Genomic DNA, 26,796 nt, shown 5'->3' with positions numbered 1-26,796 from the left:
CTGTTTATATTACAAACTTACAAGTGGCCTGCATACTTTCCAGATGGCTTTATTAGCTCAATTCGATAAAACATTTCAAAGTTCCAGGTTTGAACCTCGTTGAAGCCTGAACTGAATTTTTAAAGCTTTGATCCATTGTCTGTTTTTCATTCACATGAATCATCAGCAGTTTACGCATGTTTCAATTCTTCTCTTTCAAAATCAGTTTTAGGTATGTTTTTTTTACAACACACACTGACGTGTATCTGATATATTCGCGATCCAGGGTTTAATTAATTGAGACCGTTTTTACAAGATTGATAGATAAATCAAAAGAATTGAACACTTTACTTGTATATACAAAATAACGCTTTAAGGCAATAGGGGTCCCTGTGCATATCTAAATAGCTGGGTGAATTTAGTACAAACCTCCTTAGGGACAAACGGAGCAAAGAAACAATCCAGAATACGCATGAGACTGCAAGTGAGATTGCTGTTCACGGTAGGTACATACTCCTTCGTGTTATTCCTCAAGAACTTGAGTGAATCCTGAGGATTAGTAAAGATATACAGCTCTCAGAAAATTTGCAAACACACAATAAAACTGTGCATGCTGACTTACGATCAGTTCTGTCGCTTAAGATCTTAGGTGCACCAATTTTATTGAGCTTGCATGACAGGGCCGAAATAGAGGTCTAGACAGCTTTCCATTCTCCAAGAAATTCCAAAAATTCCGTTTTCGTGGCGTTCCACTGAAAAACTACCGGAAATAAGTAGAAGTTTGAAAGCTAGTCCCGCTCCCCCATTTGAAACTTTACGGGTTGAAATGCGTGTTCAGCCTATTATCATCATCGTAATTATGACATTAATTATGATGATCGTTCTTCCCTTTCTCAATAATGTTATCAAAAACACAAATGATCTGTTACCTCTAAAAATCTGTCAAACAATGACTGTAGTTTGTCCTTGTGATCGAATATGGCGTCAGGAAGTGTTTTCAGGTAACAGTTTACAAAAGGCTGAAGGCCCAGGATACTAGGTTCCAGGTAAACCATACCACAACGGCTGACTGTGGCCGGGGAGGCTACAGCAAGATCCATCACCTCAAACATCATCGTCATTGCCTGTTGATCAGTTAGAATACAGTGGGTTTACCAGAGTGGCATTTAAGCCAGAGATGTGAAGCTTGTGTCGTATGTATCTTTGAAAGCATTGATAAAAATCTTAACAGTAAAAAAAAGCCTTAGAAAAAGAGAAAAAACCAAAGTCTGTTAAGAGAGTATAGCAGCGGTAACACGAAGGTCATGGGTTCGAATCCGGTTGAGGCCTTCGTTTCAGAATTGCTTGGGTTGTACTCATAGCTGTGTTGATAATTTTTTCCTTAATTTCCCATCGGCAATTAGTATATCATGTATTTCCTTTTCTCAACTAGGTCATCAGCTGTTGCCTTATTACTACTACCGTAGAGCTAAAGCAGAACTAAGCAAAAGATAAAATGGGAGACTGGCCAAGTTATCGAGAATTTCATTCATTGCATGACTGGAAACGCAGTAGAAAACCTTTGTAAGTTCGAGTAAGCCTCAGAAACCTTATAAGGGTCGATGTGAAATCAGGTTTAACTGTATTTTACCTCACTGAGTTTGATGATTTCTCCGCTTGTAAGACAAAGCTTCTTATTGTCGTCCAGAACAGTGTTCATGTTTTCAATCCACACGGCGTCAACTGGTCCGTCAAAAACGTACCATTTCTTGTCACTTGTGGTGCTGGAGCTTCCCACGCGGATCATGGACGATAAGATGCCGTCAGTCCTTAAAACAGAAAACATAAAAGTCAACCGGCCTGCGAACCTAAAACAATGACAAAACGCTGCGCAGAAATGCACGTTATTCCCTTCACTCGCTGTTGCAAGAAACTTGGTCGAGTCAAATGCAGATCGCTGGAATTGGTTGAAGGGGAAAATACGATGAGCGTCTCATCACAACGTCACGATATCAGAGGAACACAGAACATCTTTCCTCTTACTCAATATTTAGGTTACTATCGACCTGTTTCTTGCTTGGCGCCAACTTCATTTGCCCCTTTGGCCGCATTCTCGATGTTTTCGATTAGACATAAATATTTATCACGGAATTCTCATTACTCACCATTCATGAGTTAGCAAGTCAAACTCTCCATACAACTGTCCCATTGTAATAGACTTGGGATTCAACACAAACGTGTGTACCTCTTCATACGGGGAGCCGGATGGAGAATCTTTGCCCTTCAGTGCAGTCAGAGCTTTCTTTAGAACCTCGTAACACTGAAACAAAACGTATAAGAGAGGTAGGAATCATCAACTGCAACTGATTGGATAAAATAATGCGGGAATCACGCCATACACAGGAGGTACGTCAATTTCTGCAAAGCAGTAAGTTTTCCTTGGGCCGGTAAAACGCGCAACATATACAGATTTGTTGTAAAAAGTAGAACTACTCCTTACTTTCTCCAACAACTTTTCGTAACCTGCAACAACCTAATTTAATTTGTTATGAGACAGGTTCAATTCTTGGGTGGTAAAACGCACATCGCTATTCAACTCGTTTTGCATTTTTGCTGCCCGTTTTACCGTAGCCTACGTGTAGCCGCACCCTTCCCCCGACGTTTTTCCTTTGCTGGAGGAAGGGTGCGGCTACACGTGGGCTAGTTTTACTGTACCTTTATGCAGGAGGCAGACACTCACCCTTGTTTTTCCCGATCCAGTAGGACCCACTAACATAAGTCCGTGCCTGACTACAGTTGTCTCGTACAACTGAATACACTTAGTAACAAAACCATCTACATCCTCCAGTCCAAGTTTTAGACACGTCTTACGAATGGAGTCTTCCAGATCACCATAGTCAATAGGTTGCTCTCTGAAAGAAATGTCAACACAGCACCGTTAGGGAATTTTTCGCTTAAAATACTTAACCTCTTTCAAACTACCTTAGTGTTATTTGTTCCTGTTTCTTTAAATATGGCTTTCAAGCTCAAATATAAAAATAAAAATCCCATAGATCTCAGCGAAACGCTGAATAAGACTACGGCATGTAGTGACCGTTTATGGGATTCTATGGCGCTCTAAGTTACCCTAAGCTGAAAGTCTATGCCCAATAGCATTTGCATTGACATTTGTACTAAAACGAACATTACTGAAATAGTGAAAAGTTTGAACCCAGGAGTCATTTCATGAGTAGGTTGAGTATGATCGTCCGGGTGAAAGTAGTCCTGAACAGGACTGTTGTTGTTGACACTGACTGACGATTCGACAACCTGTGCGCTAGTCATCTTCAGAGTCAAACTGAGGTGTCTCACGTTCGTTGATGATATTATACTCCGGTTAATTAAGTCGCGATGTTATTGGTCGTCTGTCAGTAAAGCCGTGATGTAACTGGCTATGAAGACTCGTAATGTCAGAGTTTTAAAATACCATCAACAGACGTGATACAACTCACTTCGACTCTGAAGATGACTACCGCACAGGTTGCCGAAACGTCAGTCACTGTCAACAACAACAGTCCTATTCAGGACTACGTTCACCCAGACGATCATCCTCAACCTACTTATTACTAAAATACTTCGTGAAGTCGCCACTGTTTCATTTTCATTCCCTGTTTCTTTTACGAATAACCGATGTCTCGTCCACTTATTTGTAACCCCACCTTCCCACTCCACCCAGAAAGATAGGAAGGGAACCGGAAGTATACAAATAGTGAACTATTAGAGGGGGAGGGAACATAGCTTACGTGTCGTATCTCGGTGTTTTTCTAGCAGTTTTCATGGGAAAGCCTCTTCGATTCACTATTCCACATACCCCCCCTTTTACCCCATTTGATACTGTACAACTGCACTAATACCCGTTAGGAAGTAAAACCCCATTAAGTTTACAGTAAGAATATGGAATATGGGCACTAACTTGACGTGTGGGAAAAGATCTGAAACAATTCCACGGAACAGCTTCAAGTCATCCTGTAAGAACTTCGGTACGTTCACATCTCGAATGGCGCGCAGTACAATTAGTTCCTAGGGCGCAAAGAAACACAGCACATTGACGCAAAGCAGCCTGGCTGAATAGAAAGGTTATAGTTAATCAACGCTTAATTAATTGCCTCCTACTGCCCTCTATAATGGTCACAAAAAAGCAGCAAGAGACGCTTGTAAACATTGTCATTATCGTGGCAACATTTTATCAGAACCTCAAAAGTACGAGACACGTTTGTTCTTCGGTTTTTCAAAGAAATGTCTTAGCCAGCCCTGTATACCATGTAAAAGGCTGGATAAAAAGTACTGTATCGCACTTTGCGCTTGGTTAAATTCATTTCTTGTGATTACCCAGTTGCGATTAAAATTGGTAATATAAGATAAGGAAAAGATTAATATTGCACCAATTACCTCACTCATCTCTGGATTTTCTCTCTTAAGATTTCCTGCAGCTGAAATGACAGTCTTCACAGCGCGCATACCGAAGTCATAGTGATCCTGAAATTAAAAAACGTAAATTATTATGCCGAAGAGAAGGAAATCGGTAGAAAAAAAAGAACTTCCTTTTGTTTGATACTGACGGGGGAATATCGACGAAGCGTTTAAACACTACCGTCACTAAGAATAGTATTCTCGTATATTGGTCAGTCCAGGCTGGAACCTTACAATCCCTTAGTGTAAAGAATATTTTCTTAATATCAAAATGATATAATGACTCGAACAAGGGACAATAAAACCTTTTAGTCCCGGACGGGCATTTTTATAGAAAGACTCATGGCAAGCCTCATTTGTGACCACATGCTGTCAGGATCAGCAATTTGCAGGAGAGAGCGTCCTGTGTGGGGCTGGTTAATGATGGTTAGTGTACTCTCTTTCACTATCAGAAAATTTTATTTCTTTATTTGTCTAAGCACCCCCTATAGCAGGAGAACCATATTCACAAAAACAACAACAAATCTTTGTTTACAAACCTGTGAACTAAGCTGCTCTGAGGAGAGTTTGAAAGTGGTGGTGATTTTTTTGGCCAAAGCTTTTGCTTCAGAAAAACCAAACGAAAACAGACTGATTTCAGCAATCAGTGCGTAGTCAGGAACCATCATGGCAACAGGACGAAACAAGGCCTGAGGGAAAAACGTTAAACGTTTTATAAATAACTGGCGTAAAACTGAAATAATGAAGAATTGCAAAACAAATTGTTCGAGTGAAAACTAGCTCTGGGGAGCAAAGGGTGGCACAGTGGTGATAGCACTCACATTCCACGAGTGTGGCCCGCGTTCAAATCCCGACGTGGATGCCATACGTGGGTTGAGTTTGTTGTTGGTTCACTTTCTTGCTCCGAGAGGTTTTTCTCCGGGTACTCCGGTTTTCCCCTCTCCTCAGAAACCAACATTTCCAAATTCCAGTTCGGTCAGGAATGGTAGATGAAGAATCAATTTCTGGATGTGCTACATCTAAACCGTTAATTTTTTATTTATTTCTATCTTTAATCGTCCCCACCTTTAGGTTATCTGGAAGTTCTGTTCTTCCTGCGTATCCAGGATTCATTGTGATGAACACAGCACATGACGGTCTCAGTGCAAGTTCAACTCCTTCAAACATGAAACGTTCAGCCTGCAAAAAAAGTCGATAAACAACTTGCTTTCTATTGTGTGTTCTCTATCATAGAAAGAAAGGTCTTGAATGAGTTTGTTCACAAAGCTAGTAAGACTAATTGGTCAAATGGACCGTTCCCATGCGATAAAAATATTTTTAATCAAAGGCCTTCAACAAGACCGCCCACGAAACAGTAGTTCTAGAACGAAATAATTGAATAACTGCCATCAAATTCTTTTGACAGAAATTGCCCACGAATTACCATAACACTTGCAAAGTCATCCCTACCCTAGCTTCCAAAGCTTGCTGGATAGTAGATATCTGTTGAGCCACCACGGATAACACTTCCACGTCTATACGATTAAACTCGTCAAAACATGCCCATGCACCAGCGCTACACGGTACAGAAATATCATGTTCAGTTAACAGTGTAAACACCATAACAACAACTGATAAAGTAATCTTTATTGATAAAGTCGGTTTTGGTTGTTAAGCCACAAGTACCTGTTGCTTGATAAAAAAACGGTTGAAGTAAACGAATACAAATAATAGCGAAGACGCCGAAGCCCCGGTTGTTCAAACGTTGGATAGAGGTATCCACCGGAGAAATCCCTATTCAGAGGATCAGTAATGGGGAAACCATTGAGTTATCCATTGCATTTATCAACTGGATAGCGTTATCCACCTTTCCAACAACGGGGCCAAGGTCTTTGCGTACTGCAATACCTGCATCGACAGCTTTTGAATGACGACAACGACGACGACGACGACAAAGAAGGTGCACTAACAAAGTCGTCAATAAAGCAACAATTATAGGGATCTTTCAATTTGACTACAAGAGTACCAGAACGAGTATCAGAACGCTTGGGTCGAGCCGGTTATGTTATTAAAAAAACCTCTCTCTCTCTTTCCTGTTGCAGACCATCATAAACAAAGACTGAGGGAAAGGACTGGTAAAACAGGTGATGAACTATGGAAAACTAACGAACTTAATTTGAAAACTCAATTCGAACCACGTGCATTAATTTCTACTAAGTCCTACCTGGCCAAACCCTTGAAAAACTTTCCCATAGCCATGAAATCCAGCTGATCAGAGCAGTTAAACACCACACACTGAACGGCCATTGCTTTACCCAAATCCTGTAAAAACAAAAACATAAAACAGCATTAAAAAATGACAAGAAGTGGAGAATAAGGCCAGGGTCGAACGTGGAACTTCACATGCGACGCACCTAAACGCTGATGATGGCTGGATGTTGGCCAGGTTCGTTTTCTCGCGGTTTTTTTTTTTTTTTTGACCGAGACGAAGTTGTGGTCAATAAAAACGCAAAAAGGAATGAGGCCAATATACAGCCATTTTGACCGCACAAGCTTGGTCAATAAGGGATTTAATATATACCCAAAAAGAGAACTTATTCTTGCTGGACCAACGCCACAAATACCGAGCGGGCAAGAAGAGCCCATCTTGCCCGCTCGGGTAGCCAACCAGAACGCGGGATTCGCTTTATCTTCCCAACTCGGGGATTCAGCCATATAAAAAAGAACAACAGAATTTGCTCATTGGCTTTAGGTTCATCACATGTGACGTTCAACGTTTGACCTGGGCCAAACCAGACAAACCACGACAGAAACAAACAAACCAACAAACAAAACATTTTTTTTTTATTTTTTGACCTGGCCAGTTAATTATCCACACTCTTCGTGAGCTGTTGTATTTAATACATTATAGAAAACTGCCCATATTTTAGGATTCAATCTTTGCAAATTGGGCCTTTGACTTACTAAAGATGGTGGCAACTTTCAGCGTAAGAAAAAAACTGTTCAACTGACCTTTGTGGTTTCTGTCTTGCCTGTGCCCGCCGGCCCAGCGGGTGCCCCTCCGAATTTCAGATGAAGCGCTCCAGTGAGAGTAAGATAACAGCGATCTGTCAGGGGGGTGATGACGAGCCGACCTGTGTTTCCAAGGTACTCATAGCCGTAGTCAAACTGCGCATTTACTGCCCGAATAATCATATCGTCTTCCCAGTAGTACCTGAATGGAATGATACATTATTTTTTAAGTGACATGAAGGTAAAAAAAAAAGAACAAAAGGGAAACCACAACTACAGCTAGATTTCATCAACAGAATACTGCACACCTAAGCTGCAATGTTTTCAAAAACGGCTGATTGTTAAAATTGTTGAAGAAACCCGTAAGTCCAGTGTCCTTGTCACTCTCCAATATAGTAACTTCCATTATCAGTGTCTCCAACCATTTTTCATTGTGGCTTTCAAGTAGTTTGAGATGACTTACTTCAGCCCTCTGATCCAGTCACACCGTAGCAAGCCACGGGTTAAGCCAAGAAAGCAGTACTTTTGGCAGTCGTTTAGAGTTTTTCAAGTGTTATTCCTCCCAAAACGGTCAACCCTGCATGCGTGCGTCATCCGAAGCAGAATAGGGACCTACCTAAAAAAAACCGCAAACTGCCCCTAATACAACAGATAACACACAGAAGTACCTTAACTGGCTAATCCATTCAAAATCATTCACATTTTTTACGTTTTCAGTTATCATCTTCGCTACCACATCACAAGCATGAACCTACGGAGCAAAGTAAGATTAAACCGGGTGAACACATAGAACCTCACGCAATGTTCTGCAAATCAGTAAATTTAAACTCCAAGCTGGAGAAGAACGAAAAAGATAATGACTTGTGTAAAATAATACGATCGTAAGACAACCAAAACACTTCGAGTTCCCGACGGGACCCGAACCCATGGCCTCCCGGAACACTAGTTAGGGGCTCTTTCCCATGAGCTTATGAAGACATTTATGGCGTGACAAGGGATTGATCAGAAAAAGTATTTCACGCCAAGCGGGAGAAATACTGAAAACAGTGTGTCACGCATATTTGACCAACGCAAAGGCTACAAGAATGGCTCCTCTTGCTTTCCTTGGTTATCCGTCAGGATACTGCCTGCGGTTGGATAAATTTTGGTGAACGTTGAGTGTAAGCTGGGTGAAATTGGAGTTACAGTCAAGTTGGTGTTACGTTAAATGGCCACATGTCCATGTTAAATTTTAATACCTCAATGACAATAAGTGCTCCAAGAATCATCCTGGTAAGTTTAGTCAGGTTTCCTCTCACCAACGTAACGAGATCGTTGAGCTTATGAAGAAAGAAACAAATCATTACAAAAATCAACTAAAGGCTGGTTTTCACTAGCGACGGATTCGGAGTCGGAGTCGTAATCAGAAGCGTAGACCTTCACGATCTAGTGAAAACAGCGTTCTGATTCTTCTTATTCCGCTTACGACTCCGTCGTTTACGATCAAGTACAAACTAGGTCGTCGCAGTCGCATCCGGAAGCGGAAGAACTACACCAATCACAAAGCGTGGGAACGTGCATTGTGATTGGTTTATCCTTCCCTTTCTGCATGCGACTCCGACAATCTGGTTTTCACTAGATCATAAGCGAAACGTAAGCGACGGAGTCGGAAGAAATGGAACCGTACTGATTCTTCTGACTCCGATTTCGTAGCGCTAATGACTCCGATTACGACTCCGATTTTTGACTTTCATTAGGTCATAAGCGCTCTTACGACTCCGCTTACGACTCCGACTCCGACTCCGACTCCGACTCCGACTCCGTCGCAAGTGAAAACCAGCCTCAAGTAAAACCGCAACACGTGACCAACCTTCTGACATGTCACTGGTACAGCTTTTCACGCCGTGACCGAAATCGTGTGGTTTGACCACTCAAATAAAAATTTCGGATAGCTACGATTTTTTACAGATAGAAAGAAGGGGAATCCAGAGAAAAAGATCATGTGCTCCAGTTGTCTTAACACCTTGCACTCCCCACCCCCCCTCCCCCCTATATTTGAGGTGTGGAAGGAAGATTGGTTTGGGCTTCAACAACAGTGGTTGGTACCTGCGCCATCAGGGCCTTATAAAGCTCATTAATCTTGTTTTCCACCAGTGCTTCAGAAACCTCCTTAGTCCAGTGTGTCTGACATCCAGCAATCACAATCTGCCCAGGCCACTTTAGAACCCACTCTGTGCGAGGTGTCTGTGATGTAAAATAAATAGGAGATGTGAGAGATTCGCAGCAGCTGGAACGAGTAACCATTCTCAGCGTCCTATTCCAAGGAATAAAGACCTTTAGATCCCGAGACGAGGACGAGTACGAGAACGAGATTTTCTCAATACTGAGTACTTTTGTATTGCTCATGCGTGAACCAGCGTCATTTTGGCGGGAAACGTGATAGCCGTCGTCATGCTGCAACGGGTTTTAGCGAGAATGTCGTAGTGGCGGGAACAAGTCATCAAATTTAAGAAATTTTATCATTTTGCTATTGTTAGAGGGCTTAACCTCCTTCACTATAAATAACCGGACAAACTTTTTTGGTGAAATAAAGTAAAATGAAGCTTTCCGGGGTGTCTTTGATCTAGAACACACGCAAAAACTTTACGTTAAATTAAGTTAAATCTCGTACTCGTACTCGTTCTCGTGCTCAAATCTAAAGCTCTCTGACGCCTTTTAGCTGCAGCCGAGGAACACTGAATTTCAGCGTCGTGAAAACATGTTATTCTCGTCATATCTATCCTGAAAATACAACCATCTTTCCTCACTCCTGGGCGGCGAGGAGCGAGGAAAGACTGCTGTATTAGCAGGCTGCGTCATTTCAGTGGCATAGGACAACGAAAAAAATCTGAGTTCAGACAGGATTCGAGGCTATGACTAGCGTCATTTACTGCAGCTTCGCATGGGACACGCGTCCAGCATACTACCTGGATCGGCAACGTCGATTGTAATAAAATCAAACCAATTAATGTCTAATTTTAGACTGACAAATCACAGCCAGATTCCGGAAGAAAAATTAAGGCAGGTCATCAATGCTAACGGGATGTCACTTGCGAGAAAGTTTTGCTCCAACTTCTAATTGATTGAGAAAAGAGGCGAGAGAAATAGGCCATTTCCGGGTTGCCTCAAGCCTCTGTTTCAAAGCGAGGCCAAGTGTAGCCTGCGTAGCAGGCGATTAGAAGTCATGGGCGCAGCCCCTCGCGTGTCTCCTTCGCGCGCCCCGTTCTTTTTTGCGCCCATTACTTCCAAGTGAAGTAGGCCAAGTGAGAGGCCATTGATATGAAAATGAGTAATAAAAATAATTTCCCCAACAAAGGTTTCGCCCTTAGTCACGTTTGAAAGTCTGAGTTTTTGGAACTCGGAAATGGGTTATTTTGAGCTAAGCTTTTTAACGCAAAAGCAAAACGAAATAAATCACTCATTACTTTCATCAATCAAAAACACTCCAGTAAAGCACCTCAGTACTAAAATGAAATTTTACCTCAGCATACTCTAACAAAGCCCTGTGTAAAATCTCTCGTAAACTTCCTCTCATGGTGTTTTCTACTTCCAGCAGCCAGTCCTCAACATTGCCGGTGGGATAGAGGCTGTTGCTAAATGGAACACATTCTCCCTCGCCAGAAAACATAGAAGATATGCGTAAGTCTTCCTCAAATGATAGCTGGAAAACACAACCATCGACCTCCATTAACAATTGCTATAAACAAACTAAAAGATGCTTAAGTGTAGCTAACTGAAATGAAAGCCATTACGCCAATTTACTTGTTAAAATAAATAAAATCTTTAAGTGTTCCCATTTCAAAGAAAGTACGTTTGCAGTTCTTTCTGATGATGATGTTTTCTTTTAAGGACACAGTAGCAAGAAATATGGATGGCTCTGACGTTTTCACGGAAGCCATCTTCGTCACTGTTAGAGTTACATTACGTACGTACCCTGGCGATATTTTCAAAGCACTTGCGCAAATGAGGTTGAACAGCAGTAGGATCTTTGGTTTGAGACAAAATCTCCAGCAGCTCATCATCTGAAAGAAAGTAGAATCGTGGAAAGGCTGTTCGTTTCGTCTCCAGGTATTCACTAAGTCCCTTTTGTACCTGTTGAAAGGCAATCGCAGCACAAAGTTATCACACATCACAGTAAACAGCTACTTCCCATGGAAAAAGGATAGCGAAGTTTCGGATATTTATGTGAGTGCTAACGTTAATGTTGACATTTTCTTACCTGTTCTAAAAGTTTATTACATTCACGGAGACTTTCAAGAAGTCTGGCATCAGGGCACAAAGAGATCACCTAAAAATTCAACCAGAATGATCATGCTTACGCTTAGTCATGACGTCGAGTTGATTCATTTTGTGCTTCGTTGTAACTCTACTTGGCCAGTTAAGACAACGCCACCGAGTATGGCATACACTTAACCGATTAGTCTGGATTACATTCTCAAATTTCGCGTCACGTGGTAGGTCAATCCAGCCAAGCATCTATCAAAACTTAACGTTAGTTGGAAGAACAGGGCCGTTCAAACACTTAAGATCTTCATATCGCTGACGAAGAAGATAATAGACTTCCTCATAGCTCTTTTGACAAAATGAAATGTCGGTCCCTTTTCCATTCTCTCTTCCATTCTCCCTTCTCCGGTTCGCCCCCCGCCCCCTCCAAAAAAAAAAGTCCACTGACCCCATTGCAAAATCCACTAGCCCCAGGCTATCAAATCGAATGAATTTCTTTGCACGCTGAGATCTAGACAAAGGTTACCTGTGAGGAAGGGAGGGTTCAAAACTAGGCTCTAAAAATATAAGAACCCTGCAAAGTACCATTGTGCAATGCACTTTCTAAGTGAATCGAACAGATAAGCAAGGTTTTCGAGTTACACAGTGGCCTCCTTTTTACCTGCGGGTTTCCTTTGGCGTTATTCATCACTTTCCTCCATATCCTTTCCATGGTTTGATACCTCTTGCTTTCCACCGGTAGCTGGCGGTTTATATCCTCCGAGCTAAAGATAGGCTCCAAATACAGCCACTGCCTCTGACACTGAAGCCACTCGTCCATCACATCCTGAGTCATCACAAGTTTGCTCTCCCAAGTAGTGATACGCTCCTCAAATGGCTTCTTATACGGTGAAAATGACATGCTCTGTGCCATCACGATGTGATCGTCCAATAGCTGCGAGCAGTCATCGCTGACTTTCATTATGAACGTGCCTGTTTCCTTATATGGCATGACCTCGAGCATGACTGGCTTCCATTCGCTCTCCATCTTGTCAAGCGCCTAATTGCAAATATTACAACAATTAGTCAATAATTTCACTGCTACAATCAAATATGGTAGGCAGAAAAGGTAGATCTCACGTTTGTGTTTAAATCCTAGTGAGAAACAACTTCTTGGGAAGTTTATTAATATAATAACACAACTTTTAATTCACAAAACTTTTAAGGTTGAAGAAGAAATCCGTATGAGTTTTTGGTCCAAGATGAAAATGATAACAATTTAAATTTCTTAGGACAACGTTCTAGAGCAACAGAACTGTGTGCATGTATTTGAAGTTTGCAATTTACATGTACCTGTTCAATAGAGTATTCCTTGCCCGCAATCTCAGCGACTTTAGCAATAACCTCGATGTGATCTTGAAGCTTCATCTCCAGGCACTTTGTAAACGTCAGCTGCGCGTTTGCCACAATAGGAAAACCAAGCTCCTTGGACAACTGGAGAGAAAAACACACAAGTATTGTCAGTTTCGAAAGAAGTAAATTGTAAATGGCGCAATTTGGTCACCGATAAGTCCAAAACAACAATTATCGCTGAAACGGCTAAAGCCACTTTTCTTATTTTTTGGATTTCATAATAACAAACAATAAACTCTGGCAATGACAGATGATGTACTTCAGTTCTTATAAATGATATTCAGTAAAGGCAAAAACATTTTTTCAGATGCCGGTTTTTTTTCTTTGACCAGAGGGATCAACGAGTGCGACATTGCTGCACTTCCGAATAAATTTAGCGATGGGCATCATAAAGTATTTAAAAACTTTGGACAGGAGTTTGACAGGGGCTTCAAGCAATTTCCTTGAGGTTCACAACTATTTTTTGCCTTTTTGACCTTAATCAACCGAAAACTTACCCTAGATCCCTGAGACTTTTCATAGGCGGTTTCTGGTTTCGGGTAAGTCTCGTGGCTTGGGTATTTGGCCGAAGATCTATCGGCCTGCGGCGCGAGAAAAAAAAACCTTTGATACTCAGGGTAACGGAAGAAAACTAAGAAACTGCCGGAAATGATACCTGTTCCCAATGCCTACTTCTCATGCCAGGATTTCTCAAGCCCTGGATAAGTGGAATGTAAGGTTTGAAGTTCTCAATCTTCAGTTTCACTTCCATCGCCACCTCCTGGCAAGCAGGGATCTCCTTGAAATGCTTAACACACTTGAAAATAGTCTTGAAGGCGTTGTTAACATTCTGTTCCAGTTGTTCTGCGTCTATGGTGGTGAGGGGATCGTTCATCCAACTGTCATACCACTTCAGCCAATCAGATGCTGTCAGCCACATGTTCTTAAACGGCTCAAAGTCCTTGACCAACCGGCCCAGCTTGTCATACTGTTTTCAACAGATCAAAATTAATGTAGAAGTCAGTGGATGAACGCTACGACCCGAGACAATATAGCTTTTTTTAAAACAAAAAATCTCAATTAATTCTTTCTTAATTCTTATTCTTTAGTAATTTTATTCTATTGTATTATTTATCGCACTGTATTTTAGAATTTTTTCACTTCCAAATCACTTCGCCCATTGACGACTACAGTTCAGGCGGTCTAGCTTGAATTTTTTCAACATTTTTAGCCAGAGAACGTTTTTAACATTATAAAAAGAACTCTAGAACTTCTCATATGTTTTCTTTTATTGCCAAATCATCACAATCTTAAGGTAGACACGTCGGACGTTTTGTTTCATGATAAAAATGACCTTGATTTCAAGTAATACCAAACTGGAACCTTTACCCCTTACTGAATAACTTCAGGAATAAACCCTCCAAATGAATTGCTTTTTACTGTCTTTGTTATTAAGACACAAATAGCAGTACAAGTATATAATCGAATTGAACAACTTACAGACGTGACAGGGAGGCCAAACAGCCTCTCTCTGTTATTGTAGGTATTAGCGAGTGCCTGGCATTCCTTGAGCTGTTTCGTTAGACGCCGCACTTCATTCGCCACTTCGTGTGCCTTACTGATGTCAGTATGAGCAGCAAATCCTGCCACAGCCATGTTGAGCGAGTCGAGCCGGTCTTGAAAAGTGTTCTGGTCAGCTAACAAGTTTTTCTGGAATCTTTCTTCATCTGCATCAAGGCTGGCTTCTGTTGCTTCCATTTGTAGCTGGATTTTATATGGCCATCCAATACAGGTCCACCTGATACATGTAAATATGGAAAGTACAAGAGTGTCAGACGGCCAGTTTGACGGTTTGCGTGCGTGAAGATTTATGAAGACTTATTTTGCAGTCAACTGATAGACTAATAAGTTACCTTTACTTATAAAACTACTTTATCTGGGAGTCAGATCAACTCACTTTGCATTGAAGTCCTCAGCAGATATATTGTAGTTAAACTCTTCAATGAGCTCATAATCGACCATAGCTTTGTCAATCAGTTCCTGGTTTTTCTTCAGTTGTTCTGGAATCTGCTTCATGTATTCTCTTTGTTCTGCCAGCTCTTCTATGCTGTTTGGTTTATCATACAACTGCCGTGCGATCGCCTTAAACTCCTCACAAACCTAGTACAAAATTAAAATACTTTAGTATATCCGTTTCTTTTCTTCTTTTTGATCAAAGGAAGCGCATTTCTGGTACAAATTCAAAACAGCGAAGAAAATTTAAAATACAAAACTCTCATCCTCCAGTTTTTCCTAACAAAATGTACAATGCACTCGATGTCGTACGTAGGAGACTAACATCGATGATGTTGGTCCGCTTAATCACAAATATTTGCTCACCAGTAGTGGGCACTTTCAGAAAATTCTGTTGTGATTTAAATATCTTTAATCTACATCCTGTGAAGTGTAATCCTCCAAATAACGGTTTGTGAAAAAAATTAAGCCATCCAAAATCAAAACACTATTGAATAAAACAAAAAGCAACATCACACACCATATCAGCCTGCTTGCGGAGTTTTTTGGCCAACAGCTCAATAACAGCATTAGCCAACGCTTTTCGTTTCTTTGCCAATGCCTGCCTAACTCCCTCAGTTGATATCCAGTATGGACCAATCACAATGCTTGATGGCAAGGAGTTCTCTAGTGTCTCCTTATCTTTTAAATGCCGTTCAATCTCCTGTTTCACTTCTGAGGCGGAACGCTCTTGCGAATCATACTCCCTACAAAAATCATTCAGGCGTTTAAAGTGCTTGAAATACTAAAACATTACTGAAGCCCTTGTAATTTCAAAAAGACTCAAGTTTCCGTAGGATGACCGAACAGATACAAATTCTATAGCCCCGCTCACAATGCATTTCTAAAGGTCTAAAAGTACTCAGGATAACCTATAAAGCATTTTCAATGCATTTTGCAGGAAACCGTCGTTGGGTTCCCCTGACTATACTTATAACAAGAAATGTTAAAAACAGGCTACACTGTACTTACACGAGATACTCGTTGATATCCAAGTTATACAAGTCCAGGTACTTTTCATACTGTCTGGCATAAGCTCTCAGAGGAATCAGGGACTGCTGGATTGCATGTCGCACCGTTTCTCTCAGCTTTACAACTTCCGGTTCGTTTTCACCCACAGACTCCAGAAGAGGCGTGCCACTCCAAAACAGACCTTCTATCACCATCTTTTCAAGCTGTGGAACATTCTTAGTGCAAGTGATACCTTTGTCAAACAACATGATCACCACACGTTCAAAGCTCTCCAAATCTGTACTGTACTGGACACCTGTTTTCTCCAATGTCAGGTCTAACATGAACAGGGCATTCTTTTTGGGCCTGTTAAAGAACGCAATTTCAGTTTTTAACGGACCCAGCTTCAAGTCCAGTCAATAAAATATTAGACAGATTAAGATTCACGTTTACGCCAAACGGCAGACGTGAATTTGTACCACGTGACCAAGTCTTCCCCCTTATTTTCCGTTTACTCTTTATTGCTTCTACACAAAAATAAGTAGTTTTATGCCAGTTTTAACCATAGGAATCGTTCGGGACTGTTTTTGTCTGCTTATTTTCTATTCTGAGAAATCCTCAACTTGAATCTGACGTTTGCCGTTCGCGGCAAAGGTGAATCTTAATCTCTCTAATGGCTAAATCAAACGATTCTTTTAACGTCCACAGTGCATGTCGTGCCAAAAAACGGTCCAGAACGATTTACATAAATTTGAATTTAAATACTTTTAAATTGTCCTCTCCAATTATTGGGCTTTTTAGGGATAATGAAACCAATAATTCAAATAGATAAACACAACATGGTTAAGAATCCCAACTCACCAACTGGTAGAAAGCGAACCAGTTGACTATTTTATAAGCGTCGCCCAGGATTTGAACTCGGGATCACCGAGAACGTATCCAGCTAGCAGTCAGGGTTCTGGTTAATCCACCTGCATTTTGAAGTAAAGGTTTCCTAATCAAGAATCCAATGAGGCGAGGGAAGCTAATGGAAACGTTGTAACGAGACCTTGTAGATGAAGGATTGAGGATTTTGGCGCGACAAAAATGTGGTTCTCTTTCCTGGAATTACGTAAGATCTATGACTGTGTTGATATTTAAAGTCTTTACCTGTAGCTGCTGTTGATGATGTCTTCTCCCCAGTCAAAGTCCTCTCCTAAGTCTATGACACTGTAAGTGGCGTCTTGGATCATTTGAGTGAATGCTGCTAAGGAATCTTGCACCAAGTAACGAAGTGAATCCTAAAACAGACAGAAGAAACAAAAATAGGAGGAGGAAGAGGAAGGAAAACAATAAAATTGAGGAGGAGGAAATGTAGATGGAGGGAGGTCGATGTAGGGTCGATGACGGGTCGATGTAGGGTAGATGTGGGGTCGATATAGGGTCAATGTAGGGTCGATGTAGGGTCGATGTGAGGTCGATATAGGGTCAATGTAGGGTCGATGTAGGGTCGATGTGGTGGAGGGAAAATAGAACTAAAACTAAAGTAAAAAGAAAGAAATAAACTGTGGAGGAGTGTAAGTAAAACATTGTTTTCCGTTCTAAAAAGAGCTAGTTGCCTTCGCCCTCAATAACATGCACGATTTGCGCGAATCAGTGAACCAGAACTAGGACAATGACAGCGGCAGAAAATAGAACTTGCATAATCACGTTACTGCTTAGAGATTTTAGCCACAGACGAGTTTGACTTTATTCCTTAGACACCATGAATTAACCAATGAAAACTTTTCATATTTTCTAATCAACCAATCGAAAACCAAGACATTTACAGACCTAAAAACAAGTACAAATCTGTCAAACCGGTTAAACCAACTAAAAATAGCACATGACCTTATCTTAATGAGATTCCTGCGCATTTTATTCAAGAGATAAAGACAAAAGTTATGATCTCCTCGGCGTTAATGTATTCCTCTGCAAGTTAATGAGATTCCCCAGCAAAACTCCAGAGTAAAACATCCCTCCTATACTATTCAATGTCAAGTTACACACAATGCAGTTACCGCGGAGTAACGTCCATTAACAATTAACTTCCAGTAGATTAACCAAAGAAACAAGCAAGTTTTACTCTTTCTAGCATATGCACTTAACTTCAGACGTTCAATTCCTCTGACTTATTTACCATATTTATACCAGACGTACTATTGTGTAAATTGTAAAAATGGCATTCATGAGATTAGAAGCTTCCAGTGGCTTGTGGTTTTTAGGGGTCTTGTCATAGTCCTAGCAAATCGTCTTCTTTATTTATTTACTCACTTACATGTAGGTTCATCAAAGTTGGCAGGATCACCACAACAGCGTATGATACCAGTTACTGTGGGGCCTGTAATGCACCTATCAATGTAAACCCCGTGAGGGGGGAGTGTGGGCAAGGGGTGCGGATTTGACAAATTTGGAAATTTTTTGATCAAATTCCCCAGGGTGGGAAACGAAAGGTTGATCAAAAGTGTCAAAAAAGCCCCCACCCCAGGGGAAAAATCGACACAAACAATACTATAACACTATATAAAACAAATAAAAAGAATATTTCAAAAGTACGTTCTTACTACTTTTATTTATGGTTAACGTAAGCTCCGTTGAATTACTCGCTGTAATTAAGTATTTTCTCTCTCCATTAGCATCTCCTCTTTTGAACAACAAAATCACTCCAGGAAGATTGACTGTGCTATTATAATATTAATGAAACGTAAAATATTTATAACATCTGCTCAACATGTCGGAACAGGTCGGATCAGTGACCCGTAAAACATCCTCCAGGGTTTGCAAGTTTTATTGATGAGTGGAGTCAGTGTGACTTCTGCTTCACAAATTTTGGAGTCATTTTGGAATATTTGGAGTCAAGTACCACAACGAAAAAAGCCATTTTCAGACTTTCCAGCACGCGGTCCTGGCATGTATACACTATCGTGAGGGATACACGAGGTAGCTGTGGCGGTCCGCTGACTTGGAAAGCTCAAATCCATGATGGCGGTCATCGAGTAAACTTTGATCGTAATTTACCTTCTTCCTGTTTTGTCGTGCAGTATAATTCTTTAATTTCGATGATTTAATTAAGGTTTACAATGTTTACATTAACGTGAATTGTATTTGATGTGAAAAAGGTAAGGACAAAACTGTGCTTGTTACCGCAAATTTCTGGAGTCGAAGTGGCTCCCTGTTTGTTACCGAAAACTTCTGGAGTCGAAGTGACTCCCTCCGTAACCTCCGTGGAGTCATCTGAACAATTTTGGCGTAAAATACGCCAAATTTGGCGTATTTGCGAACCCTGAATCCTCTGACTTTCATGGTGGAATTCGATTTCAATCGAGTTTTACAATCAGATGGGAACTTGAAGATAAAACCTTTCTCAAAATAGACATTATTAACTTCATACCTTTCTCCAACAGCGTGACTTTCAGAAAGCCTCGAGGGACGGACTTGGTAACCGCTTCTGAATTGATACCAGGCTTCTGTCGGTCAAAGTCAAATGTCCCGACCCCGGGGTCACGTCGCACGATCAAAAGCCCGACAGGGGGATAGTCTCAGGCATCAAATTCCCGCCCCTTGCCCGCACTCCCCCCTCACGGGATTTACATTGATAGGTGCACAACAGTCCCTCACCCATGAGAGATAGATTACACCACAGGGGACTACATGTGCCCCGCTGTGTGGGTTCATTAGCATCCCACAGAATTTATATGTGCAAAGGTTGTGAGATGGGGCTGCTGTTTATCATCCTTATTTGAGAAGACCAGACAGTCTAACCGTTTTGTTTCTATTCACCATCAACCATCTATATAGCTAGCAGGTCTTAAACATTACTTCTCTCTACCTGCATGGCAAACTTGACAAGCTGCATGAATTTAGCAAGTTTTGAAATCTGGTACACCTCCCAGTTTCTTTCTTCCATGTTAAACCAACCCTTGCCAACATCAAGCAGACTGCTTCGAATGGCTGTCCTTAAGGTATTCAGCCAGCTGTCTCTCAAAAATATCTGCACCTGTAGGTTTACCAGAGGAGATGAATAATTATTACTTCCATTACACTAAACATAAGATTCGGAATTATTAGTGAGTCAGGCATTATTTGGTTAGCACAAATCTAAAAGGTTTTCTTGACCTTTTAGTAGTCATAAACGTGAAACTTTGCAAAAAAAATGATTCTGGTTTGTTTTACATAGAAAACTATGCTTCAAACCTCTCAGCAGAAAGGGCACATGACTTAACAGACTAAAACAAAAACTTTCTTACAACAGTTGAATCTCCATTAGGCCACTACCCTTGGGGTACCAGCATGAAGTTGGCCACTCAATAGAGGTTTGGTTATAAAATTAGTCTCATCTTTAGCAGAAAAATCAAAATCATCACGCGAGCAGCATTACTAGTCCTTCTGGTGTGTTTTGGACTACATTTTCCTTCACCATATTTTTAAAACAAAGCCAAACTAAGTGTATCAAAATGCTTGATGGCCACTAAATAAACATTACAAGACATGAAAAAACAACAGCATTTTGATGCCAGTTACCTGTAGAGGTTTCAATAAGCACCGACGATCAAAAAAACGCATCAGCTACTTTGCTCAGGGAAGTTTGCTACTATTTCCCCCATAAATGAGGCTGGGAATGAAGTATTAAAGAACGATTCTGCCAAAACTTTAAATAAAGTAGTTATAAAACTAAAAAAGATTCTTTCTACCGTTATCATTCTCTCTTGTTTATAAACTCATTACTGATCAGCACTGGAAATAAAAGAAATTACTACTATTGATAAAAAATCTTGTCATATCTTTCTTTTACCAAATTTAGTGTCCAGACTGCTGAAAATCGCATTTTACGGCTTCCAAAGATTTCAACTTTTTCTGGGTTGCCCCTAGACTCCCTAATGAAGAAGAAGGGGGCCGACAGCCCTTTTTTGATCCAGTCGGTTACCCTATTGAAGCTTGCTGGCTACTTTAATTCTTATTGAAACCCATGTACCTGTGTACTGACTTGAGCCTGTGTCTGTTCAAACTCTTCCAGCTTCATGCTCTTTGAGACAGGTACTTGGAATACATACATGCCAGCAACTTTGTTACATTCAGATCTGACTTTACCCATGGCTATGATAGCCTCTTCACGTGTTAGCAGGCAGTTGAAAGCAAAGTTGTCAAACTTCTCATCAAAGGGATATGATGGAACATCTGGATGAAATCCTAGAAAACAAGGAACAAAGCGTTCATGACTAAACTTTGACAAAGTCCTAGGCTCAGTTTCCGCCACTCCCTGTTTGGGGGACAAGCGCAGGCAGGTCATTTCCCTGCGGCACCTGGTAATCGAGCCTACCAAACTCTTTGCATATTTCACAGGTCAAAATCAAATTCAGGTAGATTTTTATTCATGAATTAGGGCTAGGGGACAAAGGAAATTGAGAATCAACCTAGGTTAAAAAATTTGAACCTGACTTTAATTTTGACCTAACAATCCGACTACAATACAAAAGAGAGCATTTAAATCCCAAAATGCCATTAATTATCATAATAAACCTGGTAAAAAGTACACAAAAATGCAGATGTAAATTGAAATGCAAATAAAAAGACCGCAAGAAATAGGCAGAAATGCTTTCAAATTTACTAATGACTGTATCAGTGAACATTTTAGGGTGGCTTGATGGGGTCTTCAAGGTCAATATGTCCAAAGTTTGAGCATAAACTACATAGCCATTAACAAAGATTTGGAAAAATTACCGCCATAGCTGTATTAACTAAAGATGAAAAATTGTTTCGATCAGGGTTACCATGACATCAGAGTTGTCATAGCAACGAAATAATGCCATTACCTATTTTACTTGCAGTCGTATTTCTCGGCATTGGAAACTCTTCTTTCACATTGTTTACGGGAGCTTTTTCCTCTAGTAGCTGCCTCAAGATGTTCATAAAGTTTAACTGAAATCTATATTGAACTGAGTGGAGTGCAATTTGGTCCAAAATCATAGTCACTTGATTATAAAATTGGACAAGCATGCAGTGCAAGTTCGATTTGAAATCAAAAGCATGATTTCAGACGAAAACTGTACGACACGAAGTTCAATTACCACTTAATTACAGCCATTTCCAAATCGCAGAATTCAGTCAGTACCAATATATTTGATCTAGTAGATGGTTTGTTGAAAAGTAGAAACAAACAGGCTCTTACATCTCATTTAGACAATGTTGCCCTGAAACGAGCAAAATGTTCCAGGACAGTTCCGCCATTTTGTTATAACTACCAAAACAACTCAGCCATCCCCAAGTTTTTTTTTGTCAATGGTTCAATAAGCTGCAACCAGGCTGCACTTTTGACGTCATTTTGATGTCATCCGTTCAAAATGACAAAATTCTTTCCAAATTAATTTTTGGTCAACAACAGCTGGTTATGGTGAATTATGCCTGTGGTTTTAACCAATCAGAAATGGGGAAATATTTTGAATGAATAATAAATGGTGTGTGATAAATAAAATTATACCTCGCTCAGGAATAACTTCCTCTTCTTCTTGTGGGAGAGTTACAAAGGGATATTTCTCTGGTTTACTACTGATAATTTGGTCAAATGTGATCCTGTTCATGCTTCGTGAAAAGTCCACTTGGATTTCTTTTGATAACAGCCGGGCATGTTCATCCAAGCTGCAAAAGGAATACCAACAGAAATCAAGAAGCATCATAGATTAAGGCCACAAAAATATTAATATTTTCGCAGGAACAATGATCATTTTCAAAGTCCCTCTTTTCAGCACTGGGGGTTAAATCTCCTCACAGTGAGGTGTTGAGACAACATATTAACCAGTTTGCTCTTTATTACATACAAACCGTATACATATAATTTGTACTACAGTAACTGTACTATTCTTTTCAAACAATCTGGAATACAATCTGGTTTCAAGCAAAGTACACAATATCATCATCCTTTTCTTATTCAGCCATTATATAATTATTATTTGAGGAAGGAAGCATTTCAGCAAAATTACACTTTGGTAACTTATTACCATAAAAATTTGGTTACATACATGTACTAGGATGGTTACCCTCTTACCACTTAAATATTTATTCTTGTAAAGTTTCTAACCTCTTGTCATTTTTCAGTGTCCTGGTTCCTTTTGCCCAAGTGATCATTCTTTCCATCGAACTGGGATCCAGTCTCAACACCCCATCCATTGGCATGCAATCAACATACAGATTGTACCTCAGCAATGCCTCAGTTTCACATCGCTGAGCATATGCCTTAGCTACTCTCTCAGCAAAATTCACTGGGTCTTCTGCAGCAAACAAGAGTTGAATACGTGGGACCCAGAACTGCTGAGCTTCAAGTTTAGAATGTTTTCTCTTTGGTTCTTTATCACCATTTTCTACTACACCATTGGTTGTTGGGAAAACATTGTGTTGAAGACCTCCTGTGCCGACAATCTGCACAAAGAATAGCTGTTTCTCAGCATCATAATCTAACATACCAACGTCTGTCCAAGAGTACTCTTTTCCATTTTTACCATTGTCTTTAGGCAGAAGGGCTTTTCCTGGTACAGGATGTTGCTTACCATCAACAAAGCCTAGCTCCAGCCACTCACGAGGATTGCGGCAGTCATACTCTGTGTCGTCAAATGTATGGAGAGGTAAGAAACTTGGAAATGGTGCAGTGTCAACACCTGTGAGATTTACTCGCATATTGTAGTCTCCTCTAGGCATTAAATCAGAGGTCTTGACTCCAAGGTCTTCAAGCAGTGAGTTGATGTTTTGTTTTGCAAAAATTCGCTTTTGTCTGAAAAGATATTCATAAAAGAGGGTAATTTCAGTCAAAAGACTGATAAAGATTAACAGTCATGCCTTGTTTAATCAATTAAGCTATCAGTAGATTAGATTTTTCAAAAAATTAATACCAGTACAGTTGCCTAAAACAAATGAACTGAACATATTTGGCAAATGCTCAGTTAAGAGATGTAAATTATATTCTGCCAGTACACAAATGTGACCTAGGTACCTTTCAATCTCAATTTTTCTTGGAACTTGACCAGGTTCCGCATTGAAAGGGAGTTGAACCTTGGGCTCCCAGGCCTTCTCAGGAAAATCCTGTGAAAACAAATGAACAGCTTTTGATATAACTATTATTAAAAAATTTCCGCAGTTTGTATATCTACATATACAAACAGGATCTATGTCCAAACACGCACAAGGGCTTCACATTATTATGTACAGTGTATATCATAGTTTATGCACGAGTAAAAAGGCATATATGTATCATGATTAATGACTGTAATATTTGGTATTACCATACTTGTACTTACAGATACTGTGATAGGTGCTGTGGTTGGTCCATGAACTTGACCTTGTAACAGTGAATTTAAGGCTTGAGATGAAACTGGCCCCTTGAAGGTTTGCACTGAGTAGAAAAAGTGTTTTGGCACAACAAGTGAATTAGTCAATGGAGATTTCCAGGGAAGATCATAAGAAATTCTGAACAGGAAGCAACAATGATTAAAAGCAACAGAGAGGAAAAGTGTGACATCACATTACCATGTGGCAGCAAAATTTCTGGATCACAACTTACAATAGAGAGCTTTAGCAAAACAACAACTGCAAATCATGCATTTTTGTGCATTTCTTAGCTGTCATTGCATGACTGCGACATAAAACTTCCTAATTTCACGCACCCACTTTATTGAGTAGGTGAACACAACACAAAATCTTCTTTTTCTTTTTCTAAACTTAGATATTGTCCTTTCCGATTTAAAGTACCCAGAAAATTTTGCCAACATTTGACTAATTAAATGAAAATGAATAACATCAATGAAGTTTGAAATAGTACGCATATACTTTTTAAGTGACTTTCTCAGTTTGTTGTCATCCAATAATTTTGCTACAATGACAACATCACCTAACGACTTCTCTCCTCTATTGAGTCTACACCTACAAGCTGGTGCTGCAAACTGGAACTTCCAGAGGGATGGGGAAGGGGGAGAGGGGCTTTAACCATTAAACCCCCCATGGAAGAAGTGCAGATACATGTAGTTTTTAGAGTTACACAATATTATATCAGAAAATAGCAGACTTGCCAACCCCCAAAAAACAAAAAATGTGAGACTCTGAAGCTAGAGCTGGGAAAAGTAGTGAGAAATGGGTAAGAAGTTGTAAAGATGTCCCAAACTTCCTAGTTGAAAGACTTCCAGTGGGGATTATGGGTATTGGAAGTCACATATTATCACTTTAAAGCTGCAGCATTAAACATCACGAGCAATTTTATGATTTAGGTTTTGTAATTTCTATGTTCTGTTTGCGGCCATCTTGAGACAAGATAAACAGTAAGTCTTCACATTTGGTGGCAAATTGTGGTAGGCTAAAAGAAATTGCAATCAAACGCAATTGTAAGTGTTTTCCTTGGATTGAGCTGGCTACCTATCAATATCTAACTTGGAAACAACAAACCCTGCAACTCCGAAATTTTTTGGAGTTTGACCGAGGAAGCGTGAGAAATTAGTTGCAACTTGTAAAGACTGTGAGATAGGTCATGAAATCGTGAGACTTGGGATTAAGTCATGAAACTTGGCAAGTCTGAAATAGAGCTGTGCAGAGGCAACTTAAGTAAATTGCTAGTACACACCTTCTGGCATATGTTTTACTTTTGCTGTTTTCCATAGCGTGCTTCGAAAAGCTGGAGGGCCACCAGTAACATTCTAATGAGGAAAACATTGTTGTGTAATATGCATGTTACAAATACAAAAGCAGGGAAAAGGGAATATAGAAACAAGGGAACGTCCATGTATAGAATTTATGAAGTTGCAAAGGATTCAATTTTTGACAATTAAGGAGGTAAAACCCCCAGTCCACAAACCTTAATTATAGCCCTGTTCGATTTTACCATTTTAGTCTTCTTGCAACAGCGATGATATTTTCAATTGGGGTTTCACTCGATCTAGTCTTTCAAAACAGCCGGGACTGAAGCTAAGCCAGTGCCGGTGACCCTACATAAATACTACAAACGTTTCACATGTCCTTGTCTCCATATACTGCAAGAGAGAACTTTCAGTGGAGTGTGGAAATTACACACTTAATTAATACACATAAGACTTGTGAGTACGTAGCCTGCAGTTAGTATTTAGATTGAGTGTAAGTCTAAATGATGAAAGTACACGTTTTCCCGCCATGTCACTACCGTATCACCATAGTTTACACGAAAATATACCACTCAGTTAGAAAACCTTTTCATTCTGTTGATTCTTCGTAACTTACCCCAAGCTCATCTTTTGAGTCTCCTCCCAAAATATCGGAGTAATAACCTCTTTGTCTTATTGTGGGATAAGTTAATCCGCTGGAGGCAGGCGACTTTGGAGTCCCGGTTGATGTGTGTCTCCCATTTTGAGAGCTGGCTCGTCTCTGAGCACTCATGAAGGCTTAATAATCTTTCCGAAAAGTTCCAATCTCCGCAAAAAATAGTTTTCAAGCAATCAAACGTTTTAAGATGGATGAGCACTGTATTTCATCGTCAGTGAAATCATTGCCTGCAAGTGTCCGCCATATTGTTTTCCTCACTAAATCCCAGGCCTGAAGTTGCTATGACAACATCTGCCAGCAAAAGAGTAAAAGACAAGATAAAAATCAAATGCGCCTGAAAAGCTATATCCTAAATAACTCTTCTGCAGTAAAAGGGTTTTTGAGATATTTCCTAAATGCAAAAAATCAAAATGAAGCTATGGTAGGACTAAAAATTATTTCGGCAACTTCAGATCCGTTCGGATAACTCCGGATAACACCGGACTTTTCCGAAGTGTG

At 40.2% G+C, this 26,796-nt stretch overlaps 1 protein-coding gene across 1 annotated transcript in view; it reads right to left on the bottom strand.

Annotated features, from left to right (window-relative positions):
* Positions 1-26,573, bottom strand: part of LOC140935536 (dynein axonemal heavy chain 1-like) — an 88,200-nt gene extending 61,627 nt beyond the window's left edge. Inside the window, exons 1-34 of the mRNA XM_073385096.1 lie at positions 26,257-26,573; positions 25,628-25,700; positions 24,315-24,409; positions 24,011-24,099; positions 23,105-23,791; positions 22,508-22,665; positions 21,005-21,219; positions 19,862-20,029; positions 17,164-17,294; positions 16,036-16,380; positions 15,545-15,770; positions 14,969-15,171; positions 14,512-14,809; positions 13,688-13,999; positions 12,973-13,113; positions 12,302-12,679; positions 11,636-11,704; positions 11,350-11,508; positions 10,898-11,077; positions 9,484-9,621; positions 8,637-8,717; positions 8,067-8,149; positions 7,399-7,600; positions 6,611-6,708; positions 5,857-5,962; positions 5,473-5,586; positions 4,947-5,096; positions 4,387-4,473; positions 3,911-4,017; positions 2,699-2,870; positions 2,124-2,278; positions 1,610-1,787; positions 909-1,103; positions 409-528 (exon numbers count right to left, since the gene is read on the bottom strand). Of these exons, the coding sequence (XP_073241197.1) occupies positions 409-528; positions 909-1,103; positions 1,610-1,787; positions 2,124-2,278; positions 2,699-2,870; positions 3,911-4,017; positions 4,387-4,473; positions 4,947-5,096; positions 5,473-5,586; positions 5,857-5,962; positions 6,611-6,708; positions 7,399-7,600; positions 8,067-8,149; positions 8,637-8,717; positions 9,484-9,621; positions 10,898-11,077; positions 11,350-11,508; positions 11,636-11,704; positions 12,302-12,679; positions 12,973-13,113; positions 13,688-13,999; positions 14,512-14,809; positions 14,969-15,171; positions 15,545-15,770; positions 16,036-16,380; positions 17,164-17,294; positions 19,862-20,029; positions 21,005-21,219; positions 22,508-22,665; positions 23,105-23,791; positions 24,011-24,099; positions 24,315-24,409; positions 25,628-25,700; positions 26,257-26,412 (6,069 nt within the window). The 5' untranslated portion in view covers positions 26,413-26,573. The remainder of the gene's footprint in view (positions 1-408; positions 529-908; positions 1,104-1,609; positions 1,788-2,123; positions 2,279-2,698; positions 2,871-3,910; positions 4,018-4,386; positions 4,474-4,946; positions 5,097-5,472; positions 5,587-5,856; positions 5,963-6,610; positions 6,709-7,398; positions 7,601-8,066; positions 8,150-8,636; positions 8,718-9,483; positions 9,622-10,897; positions 11,078-11,349; positions 11,509-11,635; positions 11,705-12,301; positions 12,680-12,972; positions 13,114-13,687; positions 14,000-14,511; positions 14,810-14,968; positions 15,172-15,544; positions 15,771-16,035; positions 16,381-17,163; positions 17,295-19,861; positions 20,030-21,004; positions 21,220-22,507; positions 22,666-23,104; positions 23,792-24,010; positions 24,100-24,314; positions 24,410-25,627; positions 25,701-26,256) is intronic.
* Between the last annotated feature and the right edge of the window lie 223 nt (positions 26,574-26,796).

This window comes from Porites lutea, chromosome 4 (genome assembly GCF_958299795.1).
Source record: "Porites lutea chromosome 4, jaPorLute2.1, whole genome shotgun sequence".
Taxonomy (NCBI): domain Eukaryota; kingdom Metazoa; phylum Cnidaria; class Anthozoa; order Scleractinia; family Poritidae; genus Porites; species Porites lutea.
Note: the sequence above shows the minus strand (reverse complement) of the source record. Positions and strands in the feature narration are given on the sequence as shown.